The 11361-nt window shown below is 33.1% G+C and overlaps 1 protein-coding gene across 5 annotated transcripts; it reads left to right on the top strand.

The window, feature by feature from the left end:
• Positions 1-4966: 4966 nt before the first annotated feature.
• On the top strand, positions 4967-11318 carry LOC141712124 (agmatine deiminase). 5 transcript variants are annotated; one of them, XM_074514931.1, is made up of 12 exons: positions 4992-5143; positions 5462-5637; positions 5747-6467; positions 7248-7361; positions 7463-7552; positions 7675-7759; positions 7856-7911; positions 8020-8098; positions 9108-9242; positions 9463-9695; positions 9915-10073; positions 11070-11318. In XM_074514931.1, the coding sequence occupies exons 5-12, from the start codon at positions 7511-7513 to the stop codon at positions 11154-11156; spliced, it is 876 nt and encodes a 291-aa protein (XP_074371032.1). In that variant the 5' UTR covers positions 4992-5143; positions 5462-5637; positions 5747-6467; positions 7248-7361; positions 7463-7510; the 3' UTR covers positions 11157-11318. The 5 variants fall into 5 exon arrangements, with proteins under 5 accessions (XP_074371031.1, XP_074371030.1, XP_074371032.1 ...); XM_074514932.1 differs by having other exon boundaries at positions 5462-5654; XM_074514930.1 differs by lacking the exons at positions 5462-5637; positions 5747-6467 and adding an exon at positions 10840-10892 and having other exon boundaries at positions 4967-5143.
• Positions 11319-11361: the final 43 nt, after the last annotated feature.

Genomic DNA, 11361 nt, shown 5'->3' with positions numbered 1-11361 from the left:
CCTTAATTTCAAAAGTGTTAGCCGCGATGGCTGGTCTGACAATGCTAGACTGAATATCATTGATCTTTGGTTGAGAATAGTCCATCAAAGCATTTGGATTCGCTTCTGGTTCACCCATTGCAACAAGAGATTTTTCTTATTTCTCAAATAAGATTTCTTCTTCCACTTTCTCCTCTACAAGAACTTCTTCGAAAACTTTCTTAGCTACTACAACTTCTTCCTTAGCTTTATCCAGTGTCCTCTTACAAAACTAGTAAACACCGACTTTCGTTGTATGCCACCCTACTAGCAGACATCCACAAAAGAGATAGAAGCTGAATAGACACCAATTATATTAAGACCCTATATGTCTATATAATTTGACAACATAACGGTTTAATGCATAAGTTATCTATCGTGATTACATAGGGCAGGTAAGATGGTTAAAATTACCTACGAATCATGCATATCAAACACATGAACCTATGCTAGCATGACAAGTTCTAAACTCCTAATTTTACTTTCGCTTCATTAGAGATTAACACACTATCTTATAAGTTCGCGACGCTCATAAGACGAATAAGCACAACCAATACTAGGATATCATTCAATCACCACACACTAAGGCATTAAAACAAATTAACTAAAGAAATCCATAAGTAAATCCGCTAGAACCCCACGATAACGATTAGCCCATAATCAAACTCATCATCAACGTGGGTTCCGATGAAAGCATGGTATAATAAACGTAGTCTTTATACTAAATAAATAATAAACCAAGTACGTAAAATAAGAGTATAGGTTCAACAATAAGAAAAACTAGCATCCAAGATTACAACTTAAAACAAAGTATCAGAAGAATAAACTAGATCCTCTTCGCCTTGGTCGAATTGTGCTATACGGTCTTCTTACGCCTTCTCCTTAAACTATGGTACGTCTTGTTCTAAAAACGAACATAAGTTATATTTTTATAGCAGCCCATGCAGAGTAGAAGTCCATCAGTCAGAATCACAAGAGAATCATGATTCTTTTATCCCGACCTGGCGCGGCCACACGCTTCACCAGCGCAGGCGCGCTGCAAAACTACATCCTGGCGCGCGCCGACTCTCTGAAAAAATTTCTACTTTTTATTTTCTTGTTGGTTTGAGTTGGCCTTTTCCCGAGAAATCTTCTCGAACACCATCCTAACACCAATTTAGCACCAAAACAATGTTAAATATCCTGAGTATTTTATTTATGCCTGAAATGCAAAAACACTATAAAAACACATCAAATACACAAATAACTCTAGTACAAAATACCAATTAAGCCTTTATAGGACATAATAATTGGACATAAATGCCACTTAACAACATCCCTCATCAAGGGAAACCGAAGCTTGACAAAGTATCGATTTGTTCCGGAACGTGCGCAAACTAGTTCTAAGTTCTATGTATCACACTACTCAGTGATCAGGTTCTAATTCTTATACATGACTAAGACTGGGGATTTCTTTCAATTCGTTTCTTATCAATCACATAACAATATCATACTTACGATTTTCAAAACAAATATTCGAGCACATGAACAAAACAATATAAGGTACGTTACACAACAAAAACGGAGCAATAAATAGTTACTTACAAAACATGTAGGCAAACAAATAATACAGACGAAAAATTACTTGCCTCAATCACGAAAACTTATAATTCATATTAGAGCACACATACAATCCTTAGCAACCCATCAAATATAGCACATCAAAAATCTTGATCTTCTCCGCGATTCTAATTCTGATCAGATCCTTATTTATCCTTTTTGACCCTTTAAACAATATTTTATTGGAAAACACAAAACACGAAAGTTGTAGAGAACAAAAAACCTTTCCAAAAAGTCCAGAATCAATAAATTCCGACTTACGATGAATTTTCTACGAATATTACAAGACTGCTGATTTTTGTGCCTAAAAGCTCTACGATTTTTAATACAAAAAGTGAGGAAGACGAATATGATGTATTTATAACGATACAAACCCTTTTTTTAATCTACAAGTTATCCATATTAAATTATGATCCAAATTTTAGGCCCATAAATCTAATTCAATTTTAAATCATAGTCCTTCTCTAATTTTAATCCCTTTTTTATCATTCTATTAATAATCTAATTTTTAAAAATTACGGGATATTACACATAGTTTGATGAATTTACAACCTACGCGAAATTCACGAAATGAATTTAACCTATGAATGGTAGAAAGTTTTAACCAATTAAGTTATCCATAAACAGTAAAAAAAGAGTTAAGAATTTTGCATGAAATTTTCAATTATATTTAAGAAATCTACTTATTTTTTGTTTAAATTATAAAAATATAGATAATTATTCGGTTTAGATCTAACATATATTCATCTTTTTAATTCAAGGTCTAACGCTGCTTTAAAATAGTTTAAGAAATAAAAAGAATTAACATGTTTAGCAGAGAAAATTATTGAGTTTATTTTAATTTTATTTCCACTCGATCTTGAATTCTAAAAATCACATCATTCACTTAATCAATCACATATTTTCTATTTAATTTTAACGAGAAAGAGACCACACCTAAAAAAAGACCAGTCATGTTACCCATCCATATTTCCATATATATCATTCCTAAATTGTAACATCTGAGCATAACCATGTAACCATATATGTATGTAACTGATCTGCAAATTTTGAATTATTTTAGACCAAAAGAGAATTTCAAAATTTTTTGACCAATATGATTGTATTAAAAATCTCTTTATTTACCATATTTATGTATATAATATTTTATATGTGAATAATATATATATATACACATATATATATATATTTATTTATTTACGGAAAAATAAAAAAAATTCATGATTCATTAATCAACCAAAAAGCAGATTGAGTAGCAAAACAAACTCATTATAATCAGTTGATCGTGACTTTAAAAGTAACTAAAACAACTAATTGTAACATGTGTTAACTTTTATAGCTTATTTGATAAATATTTACTTTTTTTTATAAATAAAGGAGAATTAAATCAAATTGTATATGATGAAGGATGATGATGATGGTGAAGGATGACAGAGACATGATGGAGTATTTTTCAAAAAATTTCTAATATTAATCATATCTTTTACTACTAACGTGAGTTTAAATATCTAGATGTAGAGTTTAAAAATTATAAACATCTAAAAATTTAATTTCTTAATGAAAAAAAAGATAGTAAATAAATGTCAAGATTGAGTTTATTACATGCTTTTCTCATAATTTCACGAAAAATATCCTGAAATTAACCTCCGAATCCTTATTCTCTTTTAATATTATTTTATTGTAAAAACAATTAATATGTGGATCGATTGTGGTTCGGTGCATAACACTAGTAAAATACTAGTCTACTTTAATATGTAATTTTTAGTTTTTTTTAAATAATATACGAGTAATATTTAATCTATAGTAAATTTTTTTGATTAATTTACTGTCAACTAAAAATGGACCGGAATAGTACAAAAGTTCACATTACATTTTTGTTGAATGAAAACGATTCAAAATCTCAAAAAGTTAAATATTAAAATGAATTAATTGTTCCAAGTAGAACAATTACCTCTCAAAAATTCAAGACCCAAAAAATTGGGTGGGGCTTTATTTATCACTTTGGTGTAAATAATGGTCCAAATTATCATTTTTGAAAATTAAGGCCCTATGTATCACCTCATAAGGACAATCGTGTAATGTTTTTGTTTTTTTCTAAAACCTAAAACGTCACTTCTTGCATGTTTACATTGATTTTTTTATTTTTAAAAGGTGGCAAAACGTTACTTAAAATTGTGTTTTGGTTCCTAACACTGCATCATATAACATTTTGACCCCAAAACACCATTTTATCTAACGTTTTATACATATAATTTTTTTAATAAAAATTATTATTAATCTCAAAAAAAAATTATAAATTTCTAAAATACTAAAAAGATTATTTAAATTATTACTAAAATCCAAAAGGGGAGTGGTGAACCATAAAATGTTAAAAATTATTAAAATTAAGTTACACTTTTAAATTTAAAATTTACATTTTTGGTTCCTAGGATTTTGGGCCGTTAGGCCCTAAATCCTAAATTAAATTAGGGCTGAAATTCAATGCATAATCTCAGCATTGGTCTTACTTCACCGTCGAGAAACGAAAGAAGGCTCTAGGGTTTAGGGCCTACTATAAACCCTACATCGGTATAATATTATTAATTTTTTTTAATATTTCTAAAACCCAAAAGAGGGTTGGCGAACCCTAAATTTTAAAAATTGTTAAATTTCGGTATAATCTTAAATTTTAAAAATATTAAATAAAAAGAAATATCGATAAACGTAATATTAAGTGATGTTTCTGAGCCCCTAAATACAACAAAAACAGCTGAAATAAAAAAGTACTGTTTTACCATGTTTTCAAAACGTTACTATTATAAAATAACATTTTGAAGTGACAATTTAAGCATTTTTTAATGAAATAGTCGGATTTTGATCCATCTCTCTTGAGAATTCGATATCATCATTTTTTTTGAGAGCGGGGAAGAAAAAAAATATATCGGGAAAAAGGAGAAAAAATGACAAAAATAGCCGATTTTTGAAAAAAATTAACAAAAATAGGCATTCTGAAAAAAGTGGCCAATTTTCGCCGATTGAATACTCCACTGTCAGTAGGGTATCCCAATTTATATAAGATACTCCACTAATAGTCAGATATTTAATATATGGGATACTCTATTTCCAGTTGAGTATCTTGTATAAAGTGGATACTCCACTGATAGTTGATATGGGCTAAAGTTGGCCAACTTTTCAGAAATTGGTTATTTTTGTCAATTTTATGTTAGCCAACTTTTCAGAAATTGGTTATTTTTGTCAATTTTGTGTTAGCCAACTTTTCAGAAATTGGTTATTTTTATCAATTTTGTGTAAAAACATGCCAAATTTTACTAAACAACTCAAGGAGAAGACTAAACAACTCCAAGTAGAAACTCACTTATACTTAAAGTGGGTGTTCTTCACTTGCAAACTCATCTGCTAAACAAACATAACGAGGGGGTTGTAAACTTGTAAGTAAATAATGGATTTGGAAGGAAGCCCAGTAAGCCATGGATTCCACATGCCTGCTGAATGGGAACCTCATTACCAGACTTGGTTGGGTTGGCCTGTAAGATTTAACATTAACCCCCTCTCTCTTTACATACATATAATAATTGTGTTGTTTTTTTATATGATTGCTGTTTTTTTTAAGATACGGGTCTTTGTTGATTACTTCAAATTATGTGTATTTATTAAGATTTGGGTGATTGGGCATGTATATGATGATGGGTACTTGTGTGTTTTTATTACAAGTTGCTATAAGCTTCTAGGTATGTTTATTTGGGGAATGCTCAATTCCATGTAGCGTTTAGTTTTTTGTATCGGTTTTGCTCCATTAAATTTAACATACACGGATTTGTCATAAACTTGGCTTTATTTGTTCCAGTGAACAAAGTTAACAACGCAAAGAGGTTGGAGCATTCTTTCTGGTAGTGCGAAATCAAAATATTTTCAGTGTCTATCCATCTCTTGGTGGCCTCTGAATTGCTTGAAGAATGCGTTCAGAGTGAGTTTATGCGGCCAGTTCAATAGTTGGTCTCCGATCATTGATTCTTGTTGCTGGTGTGTAGACTTAGAAAGTATAAAAAATATGAACCTCTCTTTTCTTCTTCCAGCATTTGTTCTAGTACCACAGATTCTGTTACATTAAATTAATTTTCTACCACTTCAGGTGGTGAGGATCCTGCTAGAAAATTTGTTGACCGTTGGCTAGGAGGAATTCAGTAGATTTCTGTTAATTTCCTTTGAACCTGAGAAGAGAAAGTCAGCCGCTGCAAGAGACTGGTCAAAAGAATTAAATATGTTCAATGTGTCTGAGTCAAAATAATTATTGGCCGTTCACTTGATTCCTTTGGTCTTCAGATTGAGATGATGTGATTCAGTTCATCTACTTTGAGATAGTATAATGTGAAATGAGAAGATAATTTTTTTCTTTTTTGTATATTTTTTTACCCTCAGAGATGATGGTCGAAGATCGTTGGCATAAAGCTAGTTAGTTACTTCAGAGCTAAACATTTGTTTCATGTCCTTCCGAATGATAAATGTTGCTCCGCGTGAGTAGTCACTTGACTTGGTAGCAATAAGCGGGTCAACTCGGTTTACAGAGTTTTTTGACTCACACCTCTTCACATGAGCTCTTGTTTCAGCCAAGTTCTTTGCACTCTTGATCAGAGGACTTTTACTTTCTGTAGTCAATTAATGCATTGAATGAAATTACACATAATAATCTTGCAAGGCTGTTGACCACTGGAGCTGTTTTACTAGCATCCACTTTGTCCAGTAGTTTTATGAACATGCATCCTTCTTTCTTTGATCTGATTTGATGAAGCCTTGTACAAGGTGAATTATTTGACAAGGCAGCCACAAATTTTTATCATACTTTCGACTTGTCTGTAAGTGTTTTCTTTTGTTCATTGTTATTATTCCTCCACAAAGTTTCTTTAAGTTGCTATAAAAAGTTCCCCTCGCGTTTCTGGTCAGCCATGGAGAATTACAAGTTTTAAACTTTTCTCTATGCGATTCCCATAGACGGCGCCAAATGTTGAAGCCAAATTTCGTCACAAACTAAGCTTCAAGATTAAATTTATAATCGGGTATCCGTATAGAGCTATAGAAAATAGGGATTTTGATATGGATGATAATTTGGGAGAATGTTAGGGTTTATGTGATTTGGGGCTGCTCTTGAGAGAATTAATTCTAATAGAATTTCGGGGTGCCTTTTTCTAGAATTTCGGGGTGCCTTTTTCAAGGTGTCTACGTATCCTTTTATAGAGAATTAAGCTCATGTAGTTCTTAAATGTTATCGGACTCTGTTTAGGCCCATACTCCTATTATTTAGGAGCCAGTCATCTATATATGTTAAGTTTTTATCTTTATTATATTCCCAATAGTATTGGGGTTCTTGTGTGTAAAGATTAGTGACCCATTGGGTCTATTCTAATCCTTATTTACGGACCGATATCCATTAAGAAATCGTGTTTACATTATGTATCAACACTTTTTATTACCCAATTGATCTGGCCCAAGTGCATTAGTTTTTGTCTATTTGTCTCTTGTTCAAATTGTAGCAAGTTAATTTTAAGTTATATGGAAGTAAGAGTTAGTAGTGTGGTTTTTTGGTTTCAATGTACTTGCTATATGCAGTCTTACTAAAGACAGGCTATAACTTGTAGGAGCGTGGTGACAACTGGAGAGATAACGCTGTGCATGCTCAGAAGGTTTTTGCCAAGGTAGCCACTGCAATCTCAAAATTTGAGCCAGTCACCGTCTGTGCTAGTGCATCTCAGGTTCGTATTTTCTTGCAATTCCAAACATGATAATCTGATTTAGTTAGCGATTACTGTCACAAGCTTGGTACGTAATTTGGACATCTTTTACCTCTGGTCAGTGGGACAATGCACACAGACAGTTACCACATAGTGTTAGGGTCATCGAAATGAGCATGAATGATTCTTGGTTTCGTGACTCTGGGCCAACAGTGAGTTTTTTCGTCTTGTTGTCATTATGTTATTTCTGCCTTATTTGTTTAGGTGGTTTAATCTGGACTCTTGAGAACATTTTGATATTATTCTAAGATGGTGACTTTTCTTGTTTGTTTAGTTTGTTGTAAACAAGAGCAAATCAAGTCCAGGCAAAACAACAAATAAAGTTGCTGGTATTGATTGGAACTTCAACAGTTGGGGTGGTAAGATTGTTTCTTATGCATTTATATTTTGTTATTCACTACTGTGTTCCTGCATGCTTTTGTGTTACCATTTAACGAGGTCACATAATGTTACAGGTGCCGAGGATGGTTGTTACACCGATTGGAGTCTCGACCTTCTTGTTGCGAAGAAGGTTAGTGAAACTGATAAATACCAGGTCTTGGTTGTGCAATTGTTCTTTGGCTAGAAAAGTACGTTTTAATAAAGAGCCTCACTTATCTTAACTTGCAATTCTCCATAGATAATTTCAGTTGAAAGGCTTCCTAGGTTTCCTCAATCTATTATCCTTGAAGGCGGTAGCATCCATGTGGATGGAGAAGGTCAGTGCTGCACTTACGTATGATAAAATAAATTCAAGGAGACTTGCTCTTCCAGTACATACATACATACATACATACATACATACATACATACATATATATATATATATATATATGATTATCACTACATATGCATATGTCTTTTTTATTTTCTATACCAACAGCTTTTTATATATCTATAAAAAAATTGTTCTCAGGCATGCTTGATCGACATGTAATTAACGATAAGACGATACTCTTTTTTTCTTAATTGTTTTTTTTTGCAATATGCTGAATAATAGATTAAGCAAAGAAACTATCACCTATGCTATGAGATTCTTTCAATCCCTTGCCAGTTATGTAATATGCAGACTGAAATCTAATTACAATGGTTATAAACAAAGGATACGTATCACTGATTGCATGAACTCATTGAATTTGAGAATAGTGTTTTAGTGATTTTAAATTCGGTTAATTTTTTTGTGTATCATGTAGACAATGGGTCATCTAATTTGAAACAGAGCAAATATGAGGGATATCGGTATTTCTCAGCTCTCACTACTTCAATTCTATAGTATATAAAGTAATGGTTATTCAAAGGTCATGTCACCCTATTAATATTATAGTGCTACTAGTATTAAACATCGAAGACATATCCCACTTCAGTGTAGACTGTAGCACAATTGATGTTTGCAAAAGATTCTCACACCTTTGTCTGTATAATAAGATTGACAGCTGCAGATCGAAATATGAAATTTTTATAGGACGGCATAGATTTTCATTACCAGTAAATTTTCAGAACAACTCTCCCTACATCCACTTTTCTTTTTTAAGTGCAACATATTCAGTTGACATTAACACTGAAAGCCGCACTGCATCCAAGAAGAATATAACTACTACATCTCTAAATTAGTATCAGCACCTTGCTTTAGTACATACGTTTAAAAAGCCTCATTATACTGGATACGAGATGTCTTGCGTTGATATAACTGCCATATCTGAGACATGTAACTTGTTTGCTTTGCTTCAGGAACTTGTCTTACTACCGAAGAGTGCCTCTTGAATAAAAACAGGAATCCTCACCTTACTAAAGTACAGATTGAGGATGAACTTAAAGCATATTTGGGTGTCAAGAAGATTATATGGCTGCCTCGTGGATTATATGGTACCTACTTATATCCATGGAATGTTGTCTCATCATCTCATGTCATATACTTCAAAACACATGTTTTCTTGATAAAGAAATTCATGTTTCTTTTCTTTTCATCCGAGTATTCTTGTCATGGGTTTCTGACTGGCTGTCTATCCCTGCTATTGCCTTGTGGATTATATGGGTTTCTCTTTATTCTTATGTTTATTACTGAAATCCGTGCATGGTTTTACAGGTGATGATGATACTAATGGTCACGTGGACAATATGTGCTGCTTTGTTAAGCCTGGTGTGGTTTTGTTATCATGGACTGATGACAAATCAGACCCACATTATGAGAGAGGTGCCGAAGCCTTTTCTGTTCTTTCCAACTCGACAGATGCTAATAGTAGAAAATTTGAAATCATTAAACTCCACATACCTGGACCACTTTTTATGACTCAGGAGGAAGCTGATGGAGTTATTCAGGTGTAGTATTCTCTAGACTAAGTTAGGCTACCTCTGTTCATTTTCAGTGGCATGTACTCATTACAGTTTTCCCTTCTAGAATATTGTGTTGAATTTAACAGTAGTAATCTATAGTTCTTGCCCACTGCTATACTCACCGCTAGTATGATGAGATCATATTATTCATTTGTGATTTCTGCCCATCTTTTGAGTAGTCAAGTTGCTTGTTTTTTGAAACAGGATGGGAATGGTAAACCAAGACTTGCTAGTACAAGGCTTGCTGCTTCCTATGTAAACTTCTACATTGCTAATGGAGCTATCATTACACCACAATTTGGGGATAAGAAATGGGATGATGAAGCCGTCCGGGTCCTGTCTCTGGCATTTCCAGATCATGAAGTAAGCAGTTCTTCCACTTTGTTTCCTGTTTATACAATCATATTGCAATCTTAAATTAAATCCACGAAGGAGGTGGACACAATGTTTAAGGATCATAATTTTATACTTTGCACCTGAAAGTATTAATTATAAATAATCTAAATAATTTTCTCGCTGCATCTGCATTTTAAGTTACTTCAAAGATTTGAAACTAGTACTTCTCATTTTTTAATGAAGGTAAACTCATAATAAGAACCTTAACCTTTTATTTCCTGAAGACATTTACTTTTTTAGATATTACTGCTCCGCCTTAAATTGTGTTTATTCTAATATGCGACTGTCCGAGGGTGAGTGGGGTATTCTATTGTGATATTGTGTCTGTACCATATGACTATTGTCTGAGTGGGGAATTCTTTTGTTGAATTATCCTCTATGCAAGCCTTAGCCATTAGCCAACGCCGATGCCAACCACATTAGCCTTTGGGGATTTATTGGTTTATGTCCTTGCAACCTCAATGTTGTTGACTTCCAGATACTTGATCTGAAACACCAGAAGGGATTGCTCATTAGGTCAAGTACTTGACTAGCTGAGTCCTCCACAATATAGAAAGAATGACCCAAGAACAACTCAGACAAATAATGCCTTGATGATGGATGGCCTCCAGTACTAATAGTTGGCTAACTCCTAGGCACTAGGCGGTTCACATGCCATGTTATAAATTAACGAGTTATAGTTGTGGTACTGATTTCTACGATGATTAGCTCTAATAAGTTCTACATATTCTAGATGGTGGTGGGTCCATAATTTCTACTGCATAGATGAGTTTCGTAAAACTAATGGTGAGTGATTGATGCAAGGCCTTTCCAGTTGGTAAGACTATGGATAACTTAATGAATGGACATTGTGTATACTTTCGGTCTTGGTGCATGCTCAAACGAGCAGTGTTATTTGTTGGATCCTCATTCTTCTTAGTAATTCTCATTACTAAATAAGCTATTTTCTGTTTCTTTGAAAAGGTGGTAAGAATTGAAGGCGCTAGGGAGATTGTTCTGGCCGGTGGAAATATACATTGCATCACACAACAGCAACCTGCATGTCCATGATCATTCACAAGTCCATTGACATGTTGCTGAACATTCATCCAGTGATTATAAGAGCAGATTTTTAATGTCTTCTGTTACAGGAATTTTAGTACATTGTAGACATCAAATCCTTTTAAGTTACATTATCTAATGACAAAATTACAACAATTTTCATGCTTTTAATTGAGTTTTAAACCTTTACAAGAATAATCAGCTGCAGTAAAAA

Source organism: Apium graveolens, chromosome 3, assembly GCF_009905375.1.
Source record: "Apium graveolens cultivar Ventura chromosome 3, ASM990537v1, whole genome shotgun sequence".
NCBI classification, from domain to species: Eukaryota; Viridiplantae; Streptophyta; class Magnoliopsida; order Apiales; family Apiaceae; genus Apium; species Apium graveolens.
The sequence above is the reverse complement of the archived record's forward strand: the minus strand, read 5'-3'. Positions and strand labels throughout refer to the sequence as shown.

What these genes read in the sequence shown, in the direction of transcription:
- LOC141712124 (XM_074514929.1), top strand. Translation starts at nt 5,057, where the DNA reads ATGGATTTGGAAGGAAGCCCAGTAAGCCATGGATTCCACATGCCTGCT. An exon ending in TCTGTGCTAGTGCATCTCAG is followed by an intron (nt 7,362 to 7,462) that starts GTTCGTATTTTC and finishes ACCTCTGGTCAG; the next exon opens with TGGGACAATGCACACAGACA. An exon ending in CATCCATGTGGATGGAGAAG is followed by an intron (nt 8,099 to 9,107) that starts GTCAGTGCTGCA and finishes GCTTTGCTTCAG; the next exon opens with GAACTTGTCTTACTACCGAA.